This window comes from Electrophorus electricus, chromosome 5 (assembly GCF_041902795.1).
Source record: "Electrophorus electricus isolate QZ-2024a chromosome 5, ASM4190279v1, whole genome shotgun sequence".
Taxonomy (NCBI): Eukaryota; Metazoa; Chordata; class Actinopteri; order Gymnotiformes; family Gymnotidae; genus Electrophorus; species Electrophorus electricus.
In genome coordinates, this window is record NC_137501.1 from 4,155,001 (window position 1) to 4,175,000 (window position 20,000).

The following is a 20,000-nucleotide window of genomic DNA, read 5'->3' on the forward strand; positions in this document are numbered from 1 at the left end:
ACTCAGCTAGTGACATGGCAGGGAAGCTGATGCACAGTAGATCAATAAGTACAATCCATGTGTGTGTGTGTGTGTGTGTGTGTGTGTGCGCGTATGTATGTGTGTGTGTGTGTGTGTGTGTGTGTGTGTGTGTGTGTGTGTGTGTGTGTGTGTGTGTGTATGTATTGAGAGTATTTGATTGGGTAGCTACTGACAGAGGGGGTTGGGAGGTTATTAGAAGTGCATCTGTGTGCATCTGTGTAATTCAGATGTGGTTTTAAGCAGTAAGGGATAATCCAGCACAGGTCAGAACCAGAATTATAGAAGGTATCACAAACATCACAAACAGGGAATAAATGGTCCTGGGTCAAAATCCCGAAAGACAATATAATAAGGCAGACAAATCCAAACAGGACAGACAAAAACCCAAAAAACAGACTAAGCCTAACATAACCCACACACCAACATAACCCTAACACCAACATAACACTAACACCAACATAACATAACCCTAACAGTAACATAACTCTAACCTTAACATAACACCAACAATAACTCTAACACCAACATAACCCAAACTGTAACATAACCCTAACATAACCCGAACACCAACATAACCCTAACAACAACATAGCCCTAACCTAACCATGACCCTAACAAAAACATAACCCTAACCCTAACTGTAACACTAACATAACACTAACACAACCCCAACATAACAATAGCATAACCTTAACACTAGAATAACCCTAACAGTAACATAACTCTAACCCTTACATTACCCTAACATTAACCCTAACAATAACCCTAACATAACCCTAACCTAACCCTAACCCCAACATGACCCTAACATGACCCTAACATGACCCTAACCCTAACATAACCCTAACATAACCCTAACACTAACCCTAATCCTAACCCGAAAATAACCTAAACACTAACCCTAATCCTAGCATAACCATAACACTAACATACTAACATAACCCTAACACTTACACTAACATAACCCTAACACTTACACTAACACTAACCCTAACATAACCCTAACCCTAACCCTAACACTAACATAACCCTAACACAACCCTAACCCTAACACCAACATAACCCTAACATAACCCTAACACCAAAATAACCCTAACACCAACATAACCCTAACGTAACACTAGCATAACCCTAAGACCATAACATAGGGTTAACATAACCCTAACCCTAAAATAACCTTAACACTAACCCTAACATAACCCTAACACTAACCCTAACATAACCCTAACACTAACACTTACACTAATATAACCCTAACACTAACCCAACCCTAACATAACCTTAACACAACCTTAACACTAACCCTAACACTAACTCTAACACTAACATTACCCTAACACTAACCCTAACAACCACAATAACATAACCCTAACACTAACCCTAAATCTAACACTAACCCTAACCCAGCAGCCCTGCTCTCTTATTGAGTTAAAGTTATAAACCAACACTTCACATCACAGCAGTTTCCTCATCTCTCTGTTCTTTTTGGAAAAAGACACAAAACGAGCCAACGCAGAGCTCCACTACATTTCTGTTACACTGTTATAGATAAACAAAGGCCAGTCTCTGTATCCACCTTTCTGTAAATCCATCCTTATCTTTTCTTCCCACCCCCAATCAACACAAACACAACCCCACCCCACCTCCCACTCAATGACCCGCCACACCTTAAACCGCCTCCCTCTTCCTCATTAAACTCATTAATCCAAACACAATTCAATGAGGTCCAATTAGCATTCATCATGAGAAACAGAGGGGGGGAAAGGTGAAAGAATGGGAAGAGAGAGGGGGAGAGAGAAAAAATGAGAGAAAGAGAGAGACTCATCACTAGTGCTTATTGTAGTACTTTAGTCTGCCTGAAGAACCTACTGTGTGAAATCAAATGAATTTTCTCAAAGCTCGAATAATTATACTCCACTGTTTTTTCCTTCTGTCCAGAAGCCCCCCCAACATCTGCCCCCTCCCACCTTCAGCCCTCTCTCCTGCATCCAGTCAAACTTCAGTATTATTAGAAACCTAACTGAAATGAATGATGGGCAAAACAAGATAAAAATGGGAGGTACATTTCAGATCAATCTGGAATCATGTAAATGAGCAAATTTACACACACACATGGGCACAGACATTCAAACACAGAAACAACCAAGTGCTAGATTCACTCCAGATTTAACAAGTCCTGATCAATAAAAATAATAAGGCCAGCAGTTCCAGAGTCTGAGTACACCTATTGCCTGTCTCCAATGGAAACACACACACACTCAGACAGACACACACCTTTCACTGCCCTTTAATAAGCTCTACCACAAAGCACCGCAGATCACAACACAAATTCAGATATAATTTACACAGTGCACCTCCACACAGAGACACAAAGCTGTATGTTTGAAAATGGTCCTACACTGATAAACAAGCTCTAGACAAACACACACACACTTCTGAGCTGCCTCTCTCAGCAGGTGTTAACAGTGAGGTTACTCACACGCAGGACTGGACTCCCATAATATCTGTTAGCACTCACCCTCTCCAAGGGACAAATGAACAGCTTACTGAGGAAAGAGCTGAGGAAACACACACACAGAAGAAAGGGAGAGAGAAGGAGAGAGAGGGAGGAAAAGCAGAGAGAAGGATGTACAGAAAGGGAGAGAGGGAGGAGCAAAGGAATTCTCCAGAAAAGACAGTGACACAGTGAAGATCCCCCCTGGAACAGGCATCACTAATCATTCCCAGATTCCATAAACTCTGCACAGTACTGTGAGGTTTCAGTACCATGGACAGAGCAAAAAAACACCTTAAAACTAAAAAAAAAGCTAAACTAAAACTAAGTATGAAAGGGAGAGAAAAGAAAGAACAGTGTGAGACAAACTGAACAAAGAGAGAGAGAGAGAGAGAGAGAGAGAGAGAGAGAGAGAGAGAGATGGTGCTGTAGCAGGGCATGTCAAGAATTTGTATTGTGGGTGACTAGCAAGCAGAGGAATGTTGGATGGATGTGTTTACTCTGAAGTGGACCAGGAGGTCCCGCCTGAGCATTAGAGAGGCCGTGTGAGAGAGCTCGGACTACAGCGCTCCCTCCCACCTACAGGGTGAGGGTGACACCTGTTGGCGTTTAGGTGTCATCACATGGCGCAGCGCTGAAGCAGGGGTTCAGTTCCAGTAATGCAAGGAGAGGAAATGGGAAGAGATAGTGCACACAAACACACCCACATGTACACAAAAATAGGTACAGATATCTCTCACAGGAACACTGGCAGTCCTGGCAGTCCAGAAGAAATCCAAATAACACAGAAATACACAGTGACTTGCAAAAGTGTTCATCAGGTTAGTCTGGATTCCAAATGACACACACAGAATGTTATAAGCAGTATTATTATTGAAATACAACATTGCAATCCAAGTTAAAATTAAATATTTGTTGGAAAGTCTGTTAGAAGAATATGTATTCACTGGAAAAATGCTCTGTAAACCCTTACTAGTGTTTGGTAAAAGCACCTTTTCTTCAGCCACATCTTTGAGATCATTGTGCTGACTCAAGCAGGTTGTCTTGTCTTCCTCTGTATTTTATATCCTTCCTTCATCTTCCCAACCCCACCAAGCTGACACCCTCACACCTCACTGTCATGACGGTATATGTGGAGGAATGGCTTTTTTTTTTTTTTTTTGTATTCCGGCCACAAACCTACATTTTTGTCCCCTTCTGTCCAAAAATCTTCATCCCTTATTTTAGCTGGCTCACCCGATACATTGTGGGATGTCTTTAGTAATGGCGCTTTGTAGCCACTGTCCTGTACAGGCCAGTTGCATGAGGAGCGCCATCTCTCCAGATGCTGACCTACCCGTGGCTTCCCTTACACATCCTCTTTTCCACGCTGCGCGAGCTGGGTGACCGGATTCTCTGATGTCACGTGTGTGTCCTCGCAACTGATCCCGCTTGGATGTTATTTTGTAGTCTTTTCCGATCTTCTTCTGGTCTGCAAGTTTACTTCTAATTTTCGATCCTCTTTATGTCTACAGCTCTATTTTCTGAGTTTCACAGCTTTTCTCCAGATTCACAGTCTGACCAAATCAACCGTACTGAATCACACCGTCTGGTCTTCTGTAGAAACTGACAGGTAGCGCTGACCGTAAGCTGTCGTCGTTGGGGCTAGATAGGGCACTGAAATCCGGTACCAGTACGGCCCTTGCACCTTCATGATTGGTATTTACCAAAATCGCAACACAGATTTCAACACCTCATTTCAGTGCCACTTAAAGGGATAGTTTGGCATTTCATTTACATTGTCACTTACCGCAGATGCAGGCAAATGATGAAGACATGTCTGGAGTCCTAATTTTGCTTCTTTAGTTTAATGCCTGAACTGTCGAATTAATATTTGCTCTCTGGTGCTCCGAAACGGATGCTACTAGCAACAGAAGCATCACTGCATGTACGTTACCACTGCTGGTTAACGGCACACGCGCTCTGATGGCAGCAGACACCTGCTTTTAGGTAGTAACTAGTACTTTAAACATGTTTAAATGGCGAACATTAACAATCTAAAGTGTGGTTGTATTTCATAACAGCGAATTCCGACACTGGGACATGCAAAATGTTTAAAAACTACTGTATGTAAATCTGGGAAAGAAACGTTTAAAAAGAAACTCTTTAATGTTGTCAATCTTCTGTTTTTTGCTTTCTTTCTTAAAGTACTGGTTCAGGCACTCTTCAGGCACTGACACTATTATAAAATGACCATTTTAGCGCCAGTATCAGAAAAAAAGGAAAGAAAAACAAAAGCTTCCTTCTGTAAACGTGGTATTTCCACGCATTTCCACGGCTCAGGGACTCAGTACATTTGCAAATGGAATTTTTCAGTTAGTCATTTGTGTCATAGACTTTTTTTTTCTTACACAAAACAAATATCACTTTAAATGACTTCAGGTTGAGGGTCAGTCTTTTCAAATAAAATATGATACCGCACAAAATATCAAAGTGTCATTCGTAATCCTGACAAATGTGATGACTGTTAAGGAGGCTGAATATATCAGCAAGGTCACAACTGTCCTTACAATATACAGATATATTTATATACCTCATATATGCACCTCAGAGACAGAGAGAGAGACAGAGAGAGAGAGAGAGAGAAGTAGCACAGAAATAGAGCCGAGAGATACTGTGGTACTGATCCAAGTCCTCAGTACAGGAGAGTGACGGCCAGTCTGCCCCAGCACATAGGAACCAGTCAGGAAGAGAAACCCAACCATGCTCTGCTTACACACACACACACACACACACACACACACACACACATGCGCGCGCGCGCGCGTGTGCACACTCACGACTTGTGGTTTTGACCGAGCAGCTATATTTAGTGTGAATGCACAAGTGAACAGCAGCAGTTATGCGGTAAAAGGATCAGGAATACACTCACACACACACACACACACACACACACACACACACACACACACACATTCACAGGAACATCCACTCACATAAATACACGCACACACACACACTTGCAATTTTAGCTGAGCCATTATATTTAGTGTGCATGTATAAGAGAAGAGCTGCAGCTATGCGGCAAAGGGGTCTGAAAAACACACACACAAAAAATACAGCACCCTAACAGAGGAACTGTTTGAGAGGAAAGACTGAACACCAGATAATATTTCCATATGCTTACATTTTATTTCCCCCCATACTGAAGGAGATCTTTGACCAGCATCCAGCCAGCAAGTAACTGTACACCCACACACATTCAAACACAATCACACAAATCCAAAATTTTACATGTACCCAAACACCCACAAATCACACGTGCAAACACCCACACACCCACAACACATGTGGGTATGAGATAATAGAGATTTCTCCAGTTTGATTCCAGCAAGCACAGTTTAGGGTCACAGTTTAGGGACTATGCTAATAATAATGCACTTGTTCTATTTCTAGGGCTATTCAGAGACCCATATGTTTTACAACACAGGAAAGAAAAAACCCAACACAAATACAGTTTGTGAGTTTGGACAGTTAGGGACAAGACAGCTAAAGGTCTGGTCAAATAGACAGGACTTAAGGCAGGTTCTGAATTCAAAGAGTGATGATTCTTTAATATTGAGAGGAAGAAAAGTTGTGGAGCAGCTCTGGAGAAGGGTCTGTCTCAAGACAGGAGTCGTGAGAAAGTCAGAGAAAGCAACCACTGGCTCATGAGTTAATGCTCAAGAGTCAACGCTGGTGTGCATGGCAGGGTCCCTGGAAAGAACGCGGCTGCCTGTCTGCAGTGTGCTAAAGGTCACCTGGACAAGCCAGAAGACTTTCGGAAAAGTGTTTCGTGCACGAATGAGAATCTTTATGTTTGGAGAAAGGAGAACACTGCACTCATGCATAAAAACCTCACCCCTTCTGTGAAACACGGTGGCTGTGGTATCACGGTCTTGGCCTATTTCTAATGCATCTGGGCCAGTGAAGTCTGAATTATATCAGCAAATTCTAAAAGAAAAGGTCAGGCCATCTGTCAGTGCGCTGACACTCAGCAGAGCGTGGGACACGCAGCAAGACGACCCCAAGTACACAAGCCGTTCTACCAACGAACGGTTAAAGAAGAGTACAGTTAAGGTTTTGGAACGGCCTAGTCAATGACCTTAATCCAACAGAAATGTTGTGGAAACACCTGACGTAAGCAGTTCATGTGAGGAAACTCACCAACAACACTGAGGTGAAGGTGTTTTTTATGGAGGAATGGGCTAAAACTCAGGACTAATCAACAATGACCAGAATCATTTAGTTTCAGTTATTGCTGCACAAGGGTGTCAGATACTGAAAGCAAAGGTTCACATGCTTTTGCCCCTCACAGATTCCTAATATTGGATCATTTTCCTCTGTAAATAAATGACACTCTAATATTTTTGTCTCATTTGTTTGATTTAGTTCTCTTTGTCTACTTTTAGGACCCATGAGACAATCTGATGAAGTTTTATGTCAGATTTATGTAGGAATATAGAAAACCTCTGAAAGGTTTACAAACTTTCAACCACCACTGCGAGTTGGTTTGGTATTAAGCAAAGCATCTCTGTAGGAGAACAGATGCTCTTGGTTGGCCTTAGAGTAAACAGAGAGGCTAAATGTCTTGTACTGTCTTTGTAATTGATGGCCCTTTCGTTTCAATGCAACTACGCTCAGAGTTATTCCAGGGACAGGGGGTAGCAAAAGGAACCGAGTTTTCACGAGGGGCCGGAAATATTCCGGGAAATGACAGGGCTGTAGTTGGCAGTGTGCCACACCTCTCCAAGGATACAGAGCTTGCTCTTAGAGAAAAGGCAGTGAGTAAAGCTTTAGAGAGGGCAGACAGACTGACAGGTCTGATTTTGTGGCAAAAGATTCTATAATTCATGGAACAATGACAAGAGAGAAATCCACACAGCACAAGAACGACTGGAGGTCAGCAGGAAGAAACAGCAGTGTCTCTGGATTTATGATGGGTAGTTAAAAATGACAAACCAGGCGGAGCAGGTGTTCTACATCAGTGGGAACGACGACAGGGCTACGCTGGAAACAAGGGCCCGAAGAGTGAAAGAAAAACCTCTGGTGAATTTACAGTCTGGTCTGTCAGAATGAACAGTAAGGTCACCAGAGCGTAGTAACCATAGCGACAGTGATAACAGGCTGAATAACTGAGAGACAAGCGCAGAGTTGGCCGAGGCAGGATAATAAAGTAGTAGTGGGGTGGTGGACCAAGGCCATTTGAGTGCAGCATGTTCAAAATAAGTCACAGATGAGAGACGGAGCTCTGTACTTTCAAAACTCATTCCAAAAGCTGCCAAAGGTTTCGGTGATGAAAAAACACATTGACATTATTTTCTAGGATTAATTTATGATGACAGACAGACGGCAGACAGGCCAGGGACAGTACGCATGGGTACAAAGGGCCGTCAGATCAAGACGCCAGCGGTTGGCTAATCCAGAGGCATGCCACTTCATCACACGTCAGCGATTACAACCTGCTTCGTGGTGCCCCAGTTCTCAAGCTGAATCAATAGGGTTAGAACAGGGAAAACTAACCGTGACCTTTCGAGAGGGGAGGAAGCAGACCCTGGTCTAACACGTCATTAAAACAGATGGGTGGTGGCTGGTTTAGGATGCTCAGTTAAAGGTAACAACTTTAGCAACTGTATCAAACAAAGACTAGCAATCTGAAAACAGCAGCGAGGACCTTCGTCACATGACATTTTCCACTGCTGTACAAATGAAAATCACAATGAACCAGAGGAGCAAATATGCAGTAAGAACAGCAGTACTGCTGGAAATGTTCTTACCGGACTGGTCGTTCACCATGCGGATTGCCTTGGCTTTCGCCAGCTCCAGAGCGGTCACCCATCTCTGCCTCTCCACCTCTGTGCTGGCTTTCAGGTGGTATGTGCGGCCCCCACTGCTCAGCATGATATTGCAGGCGTCTTCTGTGTCGATGTGCGCCGCGGCCAGATTGATGGTGCCGCGGCATGTGTGCGCCATCTCTGCCTGGGTCCTGCAGGGGGCGACAGAGACGTCCGGGCAACAACATATTTAGTGTGGTCCTGAGTGCTAAGCGCTTTGTAAGAACCATTAACTGAGCTAAACCGCACAGAGGCACTGAGACCACACGTGCGTACACATTTCAGAAGGATCAGACTGGGAGTGAAAATGTCGACAAACAGGCGAACAAACGCAACAGATGCGCACTCATCACCAAAACGTCCCCAGTGTTAATCACTGTTTGCTAGATAACGTTAGCTCAATGACTGCATAGCGAGCTAAAAGCATACACCAGCAAACCAGCAAAACGGAAGTGCTTGTAGCTCACGTATTCAGGAGGACAATAGTCAAACGTTCCAAGTGTAAAGAAGCTGAAATAAAACCAGATTTTGCTGTTTTGTGCAGCGTGTTGTCACTGCTGTTCCTCTCCTCCGCTGTGGTTGTGCTGATGACAACAATCAATCAATCTATCAATCAATCGATGAGTCAGTCATTCACTAAGACAGTCGATCAGAATGCCTCTTTTAAGGCGTGCGCGGCTGGGGTGTCACGCAGTGTTGGGGTGGGGCAGCGTGACGGCTGGGGTGAAGGTGGGGAAGAATGTGGAATTTTTCACAAGAGAAAAAAACAGAACTTTGAACTCAAATGTTTAGGTTACTTTTTTAGAATCAATTATCACGATCACCGGCGCAAGGTGCGCTTGGTCACAGTCGCAGCACGGAGAGCCGTTTCACACAGTTGTAAGCTTAAACCCGCTGCTTTAAACTCAAACAGTGGTCAGCTGTCAAGTGCATGTAACGCAGATGAATGCAGTGCAGTGTGTCCAGCAGAACGTGGAAGTGCGTTTACACACTTCATTCACAGCAGAGAACACAGACTGTAATGCATTTACATTTTTCAATCAGAGAAAGAAAGAAAAAGACCAAGGTAGAATGGAAACGTGAAAGAGGAGAAAAGGATAGATCTGCAGAAAATGAGGGAATGGGCAGAGTTGTCTTCTTATTCTCTCTCTCTGTGTGTGTTTTGCTTGTAGGGTTATCTACAGTATCTGTAGAAGGAATGTCAAACCTTCCAGATCTCCCAGTACTGAAACGAGTGTGTGTCTCACAGAACAGAGACTAGAGCCTTTATACTCCTCATGGCTTTCTGAGTTCTCTGCTGTGACTGAATTTACACTCTTTATCCAGCCACGAATACACATGTGTAATCTCCCCTGTAATGAATGTGTGCAGTATTCGTATGTGACACTTAAAACTTCTCTTTGTCAAGCACAGTGCATGTCTGAGAAGTGTTTTATTATAATGAGCACTGTTTTAACTGCAGCTGTCAGTTGTGTGTGTGTGTGTATATGCACACATGAATATCTGAATTCATACCACAGCCACCACATAGGTGGCATCAACCACACCAGCGTGACGTGTACTCTAAATACAAATTACATACACTAACAAGTTCTATTTATTTATTTATGGCACTTAGCTGACAACTAAACCCCCCCCCCCCCACCTTCAAATCTCAGTTCAGGGACTTAAGAGACATGCTCATATGCCTGTCCCATCTTTCTAATTGCTCCCCAAAGCTACTTGTTATTCCTGGCCACTTGATGCTCTGACATGTCATTTGAGGGACCAAGATTAACAGCTGGGTGAATTTTGATTTAAAAAAAAGACAGAATTGCTCAGACCATGCGCCCATCTTTAAATCTAAGAGTTTGAAATTTGGGACAGTCCATCTGGCCAAGGAGTAGTCTATGCCCCCTGAGTATTTCTGTAGCTACGCCCAATCGTTGCCACGCAACGCTTCTGAATGTGTTTTTTTTCCCCCACAAGCTACTTAAAGTGAGGCCTGCTTATGCAATCAAAAGTTAATGTCCGCAGTGTGACCACCTTTAAAGATAAGGGCTTGAATCTCAGGATAGTCCATCTGGCCAAGGAGTAGTCTATGCCCCGTGACTTAGGGGTTCCCCATGCCTCCACCAATGTTTTGTGGCCTTACAAGGTTCAGAAAGCTAATTAGACTTCTGCCCCTCCCTGCAGCCTCACAGACCATAACTGACAGATGTCACTCAGGGAATGTCACCAGATTTAAAAATCATTTGAGTAATTGAGGGTCTTGCTCAGGGGCCCAACAGTACCTTAACCACTGAGCTACCCTTGTCCCTACAACTGCACAAATGCATCAAACACACAAAAACACCATTCTCAGAGAAAGAGAGGGGGAGGAGAGTGAGTGTGAGACACTGAGAGCTCTGTGTGTGTGTGTGTGTGTGTGTGTGTGTGTGTGTGTGTGTGTGTGTGTGTGTGTGTGTGTGTGTGTGTGTGTGTGTGTGTGTGAGAAAGAGCAGTGTGAAGAAAAACAACAGAGCAAACATTCAGCAAGACGAACAATCTAGAAGAGATCAAAACATAGACCAGAAATGAGTGCATGGTTGTGTGTGTGCGTGTGTGTGAGAGAGAGAGAGAGAGAGAGAGAGAGAGAGAGAGAGAGAGAGAGAGAGTCCAACCTTATATTTGTAAGGTTAAGCTGATTGGACAAGCCCAACTCAGGTGACAAGTGGGTGGGTGTGAAAATTAAGAAATTACAGGTAAATTATCCACTCCATCAGCAGAATAGAACATTTAAAAATAACTTTTTGGATGGTCTAAAGGACACAGCTTTGTCTGAGAACTGACTAGCTGACTAGCACTTACTCATGCAAACAAAGGGACTTACAGAGCACGTGCACACACACACACACACACACACACACACACACACACACAGAGTACAGCCCTATGGAAAAGAACTCTTACACACCCAGCCTAGCCAAGAAAAGAGTCCCTGGGGGTGGTATTAGAAAGAGAGAGAGAGAGAGAGAGAGAGAGAGAGAGAGAGAGAGAGAGAGATTAATAACAAATAAAACAGAGACAAAGATGGAAAGATGGAGTTGAACTCTTAAACCAGCCCGATTCATCATCACGCTTCACACACTCAATATGAACTTTGAAGAAATTGGGTCACATCATGAAAAACTACAACAAGGCCAACAAGAAGATACAGAGAAATGACAGTACAGAAGGATGTGAGGTGATAAACAAGGAGGCTGGGTTAAAGTGGGGGGGATAAGAGGGCGGGGACAGAGGGAGGGGCTAAGCAGAGGAGAAGACGAGGTAAGGTGGACAGGGAGGATTTAGGCCTCTGTAGTGGTGGGATGAGGATGTTTACCTGTCGTTTCCATGACAAAACAGAGAAAACATCCTCACAAAACAATATCCATCGTACAGTGGAACACACATGGAAGGTAAATGTATAACATTATATATATATATATATATATATATATATATATATATATATATATATATATATATATATATATATATATATATATATATATATATATATATATATATATATATATATATATTCCCCCCTAGTCACAGAATAAATGAAAGTCAGTTGTCATAAAAATCCACTACAATTACTATGAAAGGAAAGCCAATCCCAGGGATTATAGAACATCATTTTAGGGATTGTAGAAATCCCAGACAGGCACATTCTTTTTAGGCCTTAAAGAGGAACTGTGGCTATCCTAATATAAATCAATCAAAATTAAAACATTTCTCAAATGTGTTGGAAAAAAAACAAAAAACCTCACATTCAAAAACTTTTCCAAAAAAAAATATGTATATTCAAATGTTTAATAACTGAGCATGCCAGAGATTTTTGACATAGCAGTCAAAAACAGTAGCCTAGGCAAGTTTATGGCATGATGGGTTCTTTCCATTAGTAAAGTCTACACTCCATGTCTAACAATACGGGTTAATGGAGCATTTCAGCTATCAAACAAGACATGCGTAGTTTTACTGGAATGCGCTATTGCTTAAAGAACTTGGTTTTGTTGGTCATGTTTAAACATTCTGTTTATCCTGTGAGCTTTTGTGCGTATTTATACTGAGTGTCTAGTACACTGCTGCCTAATGATAGACACACTGAAATGTGAGTAATGTTAAGTGCATAATGGTAGGTGCGTGTTAGATGCCATGCTGGGGTCAGAGGGCAGGATCAGGGGCTTTCTGCCCTAATGCCCCTCATGCCTAATAAAGTCATGGGGAAGATCAGCATATGCTTTGGGGCAGTGAGGACAGTCACAGCCAATTAAACACAGGAAGGAAAGAGAATAAAGAATAAAGAGATAAAAGAAAAAGAAACACATAGAAAGAAAGAATGATGGTAGCAGAGGGTGTGACCAACTGTGGTCAACAGGAAGTTAAAGAATCTGCATTTCACATATACCACCAAAACCAATTCATAACTAAACACACAAATAAACAGCAGACACGGACCACTACCTAAGCAGTTTGAAACTGAAAGGAAAAAGAAGCTCTTCGGTGAAAGAGAATATGAGTTGTTTAAAAAAAGGGGAAACTGATCTCAGATCAGCATTCAGAACAAGGACTGCGCCGTGCACAAGAACGAAGGTGTGGCAGAGCTGAGCGGGAGGTTCGGTCAGACAGCAAACAGAAGATGGGCTACATTAGTATGTGTGTGTGGAGTGGGGGAGGCAAAGAGTTGCACAGAGCATCACACACACACACACACACACACACACAAAGAAGCACAGTGAGTCAGAGAATGATGAGCAATCAGAGTAAGAGATGGAGGGAGAGCGGGAGAAAGAAAAAGAAGGAGCAGAGGGAGAGAAAGAAAGAGAGAAACAAAGAGGAAAATTCATCCTCAGTATGACTGAGTGCCACTGTGTGCATCAGCAAGCACACCTGAGTTAAACAGGCTAAAGTGAGCAGCAGCAAATTCAAAGTGACTTTACTAGAACCCCCTGTAAATGGTCCAATCACGGCCCTGCTCTCTGGGAGGGGAGGCGCGACGAGGTCTACTGCCCTTGGCGAGACAGACTGATGTTAGTTAGCCAATCGCAGACACCTGTGGGACCACGAATGTAACTGGGTTTTTGCTGCTCTCCTTTAAGTCCGTTTAGCCGTTACTTGGCATGCGGCCAGAAAGCTACACGGATTGGCTGCACGTATCGTAGCGGTAATGTGCCAGCAGCCCCAGGTCAGTAGCTACGGTGCAGTAGGACTGTATAACAGGTGACCACTGACAACAACAGTGCATTTGGAGATTGTGATTGACCCAAAGGAAATGGCCTAATTCTCTTCATGTAGCACACACGAGTACACACACACACACACACACACACACACACACACACACTCACACACACACACACACACACACACATACACCCCTCCTTTCCACACGGTGTGTGTATTCCAACAGTATGGATGGTTAACCCCATCTAATGACAATGATTACCACCAGCAAAGTATGAAGATACTTTTTCACACAGGCTGTTAACTTCTACACAAGTTATTTATTTAACCAGGCAAGCCAACTTACAACAGACAGTCATGTACACAAAAGCAACACGACTGCAGTGAAACTTTTCTTTATTCATGTATTCATTCACCATCAGACCTTCCTTCCAGTATACTACACCCCTGGCCAGATGCTGATATGCCATCATGTCCTCTCACATTCCCCAGGCAGTGAACCAGACACCGCAATGAGGACCGGACATTATCACCTGCCCACTCAGGGAGCTCAAACTAATGGACCAATGGGAGTTGGTCTAGTGCCCATATATGATCATTTCCTCCCTTCACCCCTACCACACCCCGCAAATCCCCAGAGCAGAGTTTGTCATGTTCACCTTTATCACCAAACCTAATTCAGCTCATAAGCTACCTTGCTAGGCCTCTGGGAGCTGATCTATATGTCTTAAAGCAGCTAAGAAGGTAAACTGTAAAGAGCATGGAATGTGTAGGGCTGAATCTCAGAATCAATAAACCGTCTCATTCCATCCCGACCACGGATCTCCCAGACAGATACTATCATGATAAACCTTGCAAGCATACGATAAGGGAGAGGATGATTGGAAATGCCTTCTCTGAATTATTCAGGGTCACTGCTGAAAGGTATTAAAAAGCATTTTTATGTTGTGGTTATGAGCCCATCCAGCCCAGGCCAGTGTCAAAACCCAACAACTTAAAATACCCAAATGCTAAGAACATTTAAAAGAGAAAAAACAACTCTCACAGTTTTGGACATGAAAAATTCAGCGATGCTGGAAAATGAATGGAAGTTACTGGAAGCATCTAAACTTATTATGTCTTGATTGTCTGTTTATTCATTTATACCTTTATTTCTACACTCAAGAAGCACGAGAATCGCTTAGACCTGCTGACGTCATCATCTTTAACTGCTTTTGCTACAAAATCTGTGGCAATTAATGCAGCTCCCATGATAAGAAGCAGAACGGCACACCGACGGCACAAAGCGTGAAGGACATACTTTTGTCACTGTAGCACTGAAAGCCTCAAGAGTCTGGGTCTCGTTTACAGTAATGAATGTGTAATAGAGGGATTTTTTAAAATATGCTACACGGTTCCATCAAAAATGAATAGGCTTGCTATAAAATGTATGGCAGCACAATATATAATTTAGTAATACTTGAAATACTGACCTTAGCAATAATATTAATCATATGCAAATGAGTCATCTAACCATTCACAAAGAATGTTGCTGTTTTTCTATGAGCGTCCAATTTCAGAGGCGTGCACTGTGAGCATCTCAGCCAGTCACAGGTTAATGCTAGTTGGATGTTTCGATCATTCACAGGATTTGCATTATTCAAAAATTTAAATAATGTTGGTCAAAATAATGCAGCTTACTCTGTAACACAAATCAAGAGTTCACTGGTGTGTATTAATATATCACAACTGCACTGTGCATAGTGCAACTGTATTATGGAATTATATTATGGAATTGCATTATGGAACTGTATTATGGAATTGTTTCCACTCTCTTTGAGTAATCCTAAAGATGGTCTTTCAACATTTGATCAGCGCACATGTGGAAAAGTTCAAATCTATCTATAGCTCACACAGCATGTGGGGAAATAAAAGATGTATCATAACTTACTGTGCCATTTCGCTTTTAAACAGATAGCACTTTAAACACCACACCACACTGACTGTTGATGCTGTTGTTAAACACAGATGTTGTTTTATGATCAAAGCCATTACCTTTTCGTTTAAATTCACAGGTCCACATGTTCCAAATATAAGCTGCCCCTCATTTCGGCACACACTACTTCGCTCCTTGAACTGCTTGAAGACTCTCACAGGGCCAGACCTACATGCAGTAATGAATCAATCAGAAGAGGACACTGTAACCGAGTTGCGTGACGGTCGCCATGTGCGCCGGTGCAGCCCTCGTACAGAGCGAGACGCGAAACATGAATATTCATGGGACTCAGCAACAGGTGTAACTGACCACGCCCATAGGTGACACCTGTAGACCCCTCTTAAATTTTAAACAGGCACATAACCCCGCTCACTGATACCAACAGAGAACCTCGTTCCCATCACCTGAGACAGGAGCGGAGTCAGTAACCTTGGCAGGGAAAGCTCATCGCAATAGGCCGGTTGGTTAGACGCCAACACCTCTGGCCAATCAGAGATACACCTCCACTTATCTCTGGGCACTTTAAACGTCAGACTAGCTCCTAACTAGCTACTTAGCTCAAACATCTGTACTGGGGAACCTCGGTGCTGTTAAAAAAGCCGACACTGCTCCGTAAAAAAAAGAAAAGGGGTTGCCTGATACTTCTTTTGCGATGACCTATATCTAGAAATAGGGCAGGACTTGGCGAAACAAACTGCTGATGGGAAGGTTTCTTTTCTGTGGCGTAGCTGGCGAGCTAACCGACAAGCGGCTACACTTCACGTTAACGTTACACTTTATAACCGACAAGCGGCTACATTTCACGTTTACGTTACATTTTAACCGACATGCGGCTACACCACGTTAATGTTATACTTTAACCGACATGCGGCTACACTTCACGTTAATGTTATACTTTAACTGACATGCGGCTACACTTCACGTTAACGTTACAGTTTAACCGACGTGTATGAGCGAGACAGCGCGGCACTTCGCTCTTCCGGTAACCCGATAGTCCATGACAAGACACCATTCATCATTGATCTGGACCAAAAGGCGTCGTGGTCATGTTCATATAAGGGCCCTGGCGTCGGGCACGGACGGTGTAACGGTTTATGTTGCAACGTTGTATAACGTTGTTGCATTCGCAAGGTCGTTTCTGCAGCGCACTAACGTAACATCTGTGGGCATAAGCATGAAGTCAGGAAGTATCTTAAGAACTTAGTAGAGTGCATGTTCGCCTTTCTCGGTCGATAGTTGACATTTCTCTCCGACAGCTCCAAAACGCATGCCCAGACTGTTGTTGTGCAAACCAGAAGATTAACGCCATACAAGTAATGACAACAACGCCAAGGCGCACAGACCGCCAGGGGCAATTAAATGACATTTCTATGCAGTGACATTACCTGTAATAGGACAGCAGCCCGTTACTGAGAACAAACCATCTGCGCTGATAACCCTTCAGGTAGTTGGTCCATTTAAAAAGCCAGCCTTTATAAATGTCCGAGCCGGGGGGCGACGCTACCGTGCACGCCGAACCCTTGTCCTGCTCGCTCATCCTCCCATCCGTTCCCGACGGCTGCGCGCAGGACAAGCAGGACACGGATCTAAGTACCGACACTATCCTGGCGGAGCCGCCGCGCAGAGCGGCTTCTCATCCCGCACGCTTACGACATACGCAGTGCCAGAGCCTACTGGAGGAACGGCTGGGACTGGGGGGGGGGGGGGGGGGGAGAGAGAGAGAGAGAGAGACAGACAGACAGACAGACAGACAGAGAGAGCGAGCTCTGTGAGGTCGCCCTCCACTACTACGACGCTGGAAATAGCCTGGATGAAGGTTGGGGCGACGTCGACCAGCGTGTGGCGCAGCTTAGCGGCGCAGAATTTGCGACGCTTCGGTGCGGGTACGTGTCTCTTTACGAGGCTGGAGTGACTAACAAGCCGATACTAATTATGGTAGGCTCTGTATAGAAGAACACATCAGATATTAAACCGACGTCCTTTTAAAATGTATTTAACTAATGTATTTAGCCAATTTAACTAATAAAGTTTTCCATCTTTCTACTCTGTATTTATAAGAGTGTATTTTAATATAACTCTATAGGATATAGATCTAGGTACTGCGTAGTTAATGCCAGTTAATCAAAATCTAAATTAAATGTATAGTCTGAACCAGAAAATGAGTCTAATGTAAATTATGCATTTTCCAAACACCAGGGATTGCAATGTGTATGCATAGAGCGAAAGTTTCAGGGTCCCATTTGGTCTCTTCTACCATTTCATAAGCACGTCTGCGTTTAGCCTGCCTGGCCCAGATTTATCAGCCGTTTACCGTGAACGTTTCATTTATCAGTAAACGTTTTATTTATCAGACAACTCCGAAATTACAATTCCATGTAGACCAGGCGAGTAAGACGCGCTAATAATGATTTACACTACGGAACTCAACAGCTATCTACGTTATTTATGCAGACATTGGTTCATAGACAGAGAAACGGTGTCCAATAATGTTTCTAATAGCAATGTGTTCTACTTTAATACTCTAAATGATTTTCTAGTAGTTCAACATAAAATGCAATGACAGACAAAAAAAGCATTGCTTTATCTCAGGGAACATTCCAAAGGGGCCACTAATAAGCGAGTTACAGAACTGGGGTACATAAGTGTATTAAACTCATTCCTTGTTCTTACAAACAGATGGCGCCAAAGGGCGCCGAATGAAGCTAGTGACGCGATCAAAATGTTTTTTTAAAAAATGCTCAATGAAATTTTTTTTTTTACTTTTTTTTTATTATTATTGTAGTCGTGCTTGCTAAATTAGACCATTCTGTAACTACTGGTAAAAAGAAACAAACTGCTTGTTTTTAGAAAAAAGTAGCCCTTTAAAACTAATGGCACATACAACCTCGTTTACAAACATTACACTTTCTTGCTCAAACAAACACACGATTTCACAAATTTGTCAACATCAGCATACGTACCGAAACAAAACAGTCTAAAATCATTCATGTTATCTTCACAGAACAGTTGTGTGTTTTAAGGATAAAGCACTGAAGTCTGTCCCTGCTTCACTCACCAGCAATAACAGAGTTCTGCATGGAGGGATTCGTTTGGGTCTTGGTGAACATTCCCTGCTTAGATGCTACTGATCTGAGACTTCCTTTGCTGTTTGTCTTGGAGGTTATGGTAGGAGTTCCTGACCCTTCTCCCGAGGACTTTACAGCAGACTCCGGTTACATTATTTATATGTTAAACAAATAACCCAGGTAGGTTAGGTGTTCAGGAGTGACCAAATATCAGAGCTGGATATGCTCATTAGGTGATGGAGATAACACCTGTAGGGTGGGAGATGTGCTGGAGTCTGTGAGTAATTAATTATTTATTTATTAATTCGTTATTTGTTATAATTAGTTATAATTACTAATTATGAACTATCTTCTAATTGGATCCAGTTAGTTTCACACCTGCTCCCAGCACAAAAGACCAAGTCCCTCCTGTTAACCTTGTACATGTAACACACAGTACTAAACAGACAATACTCTCAGACTCAGGAAGTACATTAGGCTTGCATTAGTGTATTTCAGACCCTGAACGAGTTTGTCTTTGTTATAATAAGCATGCAGCTCCACTGAAAAATGTGCACTTTGCCAGCCCATTTTCCACTAGTGAGAAAGATGTCCAGTTTTAGCATTTCAGAGACATCCTCAGCTCATCACTAGTGTGCTTTTCTGTGGCCATTTAAACCGTGTGAAGAAACTAAAGGATGTTGACGTGTATGAGGATTTGGGTGAGTTCGCCATAGGTGTGAGAGAAAATGAGAACTGACGTGTTTCCCAGGACCGACGTGTGTCCCCTTTTGTCATTGCCAGGTTGACATTAGGGAGCTATAATTGGGAATGATTTAGAGTTTATAACAGAGAATGTTTCTCAAGTCATAACAGCAAATATTTCTCAGTTTATACAATGGAGTGTTAGTTTATTCCCTGATCTGATTACGTCATCGAAAAACTGCTTGTAGATTAGGATTAACAAAATAATTTTCTCATTAGAGTGGATTATTATTTTTTTTTTTTTTTTTGCATATCTTGCTTGGCAGTTTAGTATGTCTCCAATCTGACCATCATTCATTCACATTCAAATAAACGTTCACTTTCCAGCTCAACCATCACCACCAAGTCTGCATTAAAATCCCTGGAATAAAATCTTTGCATTAATGTAGCAGCAGTGCTTTGCCACCTATGTACTCCCTCATTACATATTCAACTCATAAATCACTCTGCACACATTCTCGCAGCTGTAGCTGCCAGCAACCCTCTGCCAGCATTTCATATCCCACTGGGTCCTGATCTGTGATCAGCCATTGCCAACACTGTATCCTACTGGGTTCTAACCTGAGGTCAGCCTACTGACAGCACTTTGTATCCCACTGGGTCCTGATTTGAGATCTGCCATCTGCCAACACTGCATCCCAGTGGGCCCTGATCTGAGA

At 42.9% G+C, this 20,000-nt stretch overlaps 1 protein-coding gene across 3 annotated transcripts in view; it reads right to left on the minus strand.

Annotated features, from left to right (window-relative positions):
- The window catches only part of osbp2b (oxysterol binding protein 2b), a 44,670-nt gene extending 27,440 nt beyond the window's left edge, over positions 1–17,230 (minus strand). The window contains exons 1-3 of one of the 3 annotated variants that reach the window (XM_081715086.1): positions 16,918–17,055; positions 15,592–15,700; positions 8,311–8,519 (exon numbers count right to left, since the gene is read on the minus strand). In XM_081715086.1, coding sequence (XP_081571212.1) covers positions 8,311–8,506 — 196 coding nt within the window. In that variant the 5' untranslated portion in view covers positions 8,507–8,519; positions 15,592–15,700; positions 16,918–17,055. Of the gene's footprint in view, positions 1–8,310; positions 8,520–15,591; positions 15,701–16,917 lie in introns of all 3 variants that reach the window. The other 2 variants (XM_081715084.1, XM_081715083.1) reach the window with 2 other exon arrangements.
- Positions 17,231–20,000: the final 2,770 nt, after the last annotated feature.